General features: G+C 41.1%; 1 protein-coding gene across 1 annotated transcript in view; it reads right to left on the bottom strand.

Annotated features, from left to right (window-relative positions):
* Nucleotides 1-2,357, bottom strand: part of LOC108795838 (probable cation-transporting ATPase 13A4) — a 62,686-nt gene that overhangs the window by 7,360 nt on the left and 52,969 nt on the right. The window contains exon 26 of the mRNA XM_018567158.1: nt 979-1,153. Within this exon, the coding sequence (XP_018422660.1) occupies nt 979-1,153 (175 nt within the window). The remainder of the gene's footprint in view (nt 1-978; nt 1,154-2,357) is intronic.

Below are 2,357 nucleotides of genomic sequence, written 5' to 3' on the forward strand. Positions count from 1 at the left end.
CCATGCAAAACTTTGCTATGGGGCCCTGTGATTTCTAGTTACGCCCCTGGTTTAACCTTACCAAAAGATTTGTATTTTTGTCTAATTCTGACATTTCTGAGGGGACCTAATCTTTCTCTGCTGCAGTTTCACTTTCACATGCAGGTCTTTTCCATCCTGTGACTTGAAAGTGACTGTAGAACCAGAATACTGATGTGTCTATCTACCTGTCACTCTGCTCTATCATCATGATTCTTGTACTGCAGCACACTTGATTGGCTCCTTGTACTGCTTCTCTCTTCTTTAGTCTGAGCCCTGCTGTGCAGGGATTTCAAGATGCTAATACCAAGCCACATTTAGGTCCTTAGACTGCTTGCATTAAAAAAATGAATGCATTATTAATTGCATAGCTGAATTAATTTGTGTATTTTATATCTGCTTTAAATGTTGGGTTTCAAAGAGTTTAGCTTTAAATGTTGGGTTTCAAAGAGGGCAGAACTGGTCCTTAACTCAGTGTTGAACTCTGATAATCACTCAACTCTTTAAATATACATAATATTTTTGTCCACTTTCCTCCTTAAATGTTTAATTCAGCTCTTATATATATACACTGTATGGCTTACTTATGTTAAACACATGTGTATGTCAGGACACAGAAATATAAGGACAAAGTCCAAATCCCATGCGCACTGCCACGGTCTCAAAACCACAAAGTAATTCACCGGCACATACTTAAAGGGTTTTTAAAATATTGATATGTTTATTAAATACCCAATGTCACATACTGTCATACGGTGACACCGCATGACAGTATGTGACATTGGGTATTCAATAAACATATCAATATTTTAAAAAACCCTTCAAGTGTGTGCCAGTGAATTACTTTTATTTACAGAAATATAAGGGTGCTGGTTATTATACATAAATGGTTACTATACATAAATTACTGTTAGAATCTATTTTATTATTTAATATATAAATATGAAGTCAAAACATTACCTAAAAACATCATCGGTGCTGTACCATGGCTGCTGCTGAACTATAAGAAATGCATACGTCTGCATGGCTATTGTAAAGAAAACGTTGTACACCACTGACAACAACATAGATGGAGAGATCAGCTGCCCCGGTGGTCTGTATGGTGCCAGTTTATGATATCCAGGAGTGGAGCTCACTGAAAGAAAGGACAGAGTAAGCAGAGATTGGCAGCTGCATGTGTTCCAGGAAGTAAACTGTACTCATAGCCTGTACATACATGTACTTCTATATGTCTGTGTTGTATAATAATCTAGACCACTGTCTTGCGTGTTGATAGTATAAGCTAGGGATGCACCGATATAAGTTTTTCAGTATCGAGTATGAGTGCCGAGATTTGTATTTCCATACTCGCCGATACCGAGTAACGATATCGGTACTTCATCTAGCATGGAGCAGGCTTCCCAGGCAATCAAGAAAGCAGGCGGTGGGTAGTGACATGCTGATTAGCATCGAGTTGGCTGTTTGGCCAGGAAAACAGCATGGAGCCAGCTCTCCGGCCAATCAGGAAGCCGGCTCCATGCTGTTTGACCAGCTCAATGCTGATTGGCTGGGAGGCAGGCTTCCCGGCCAATCAGGGAGCCGGGCGGCGAGACATTACCAACCGCCCGGCTTCCTGATTGGCCAGACAAGTTGATTCCATGTTCCCTCATGGCACTGCCGGTCAGAGGAAAACTGCCTCTGACCGGAAGTTCTGGTATTGGGGGAAGTATCAGAGCATTTGGGCAAGTACGAATACTCGCCCAAATACTCGGTATCAGCAACGATACCAATACTAGTATCGGTATCGGTGCATCCCTAGTATTACACATGTTTATTAAACGTGCCACAGCTAAGAGGAGTGCTAAACTGTTTACACTTCAGTATACACACCATCTTGACCATTTATGCAAGAAGCTAAATAACATTTGACATACCCCTCATTAATGAATACCAGCCAAACCCACATATATAACCCTCTAGACATCCAAAACTCTGAGAATTTCCAAAAAACGCTCTTATTATTTAGTCATAACAAGCTCACTTGGAGCTCAATAACCAAGAGTCTCCCAGTGTCTCTCCTAATTGTCCCCACATAGCAAAGTATACTTTCACATGTGCACTCTTGTTTATTAAAGTGACACTAAACTCAGGAGTTAAAGAAGAACTCCAGGATGCACATCACTTTATATATTTAGGTTCCTGTCAGTCAGAGGAAGCAAGCTGCTGTAACAATTTATCTTAAAAGTTTTTACTTTTCTTGCAATCCTTGTATTTAGCTGCCAGTGATATCACATCCTCCTATGTATAGATTAGTACTTCCTGCAGCCGGGGGGGGGGGGGGGGGGTAGTGGGAGCGCACA

Source organism: Nanorana parkeri, unplaced genomic scaffold, assembly GCF_000935625.1.
Source record: "Nanorana parkeri isolate BGI_ZX_2015 unplaced genomic scaffold, ASM93562v1 scaffold29, whole genome shotgun sequence".
Lineage (NCBI taxonomy): Eukaryota > Metazoa > Chordata > Amphibia > Anura > Dicroglossidae > Nanorana > Nanorana parkeri.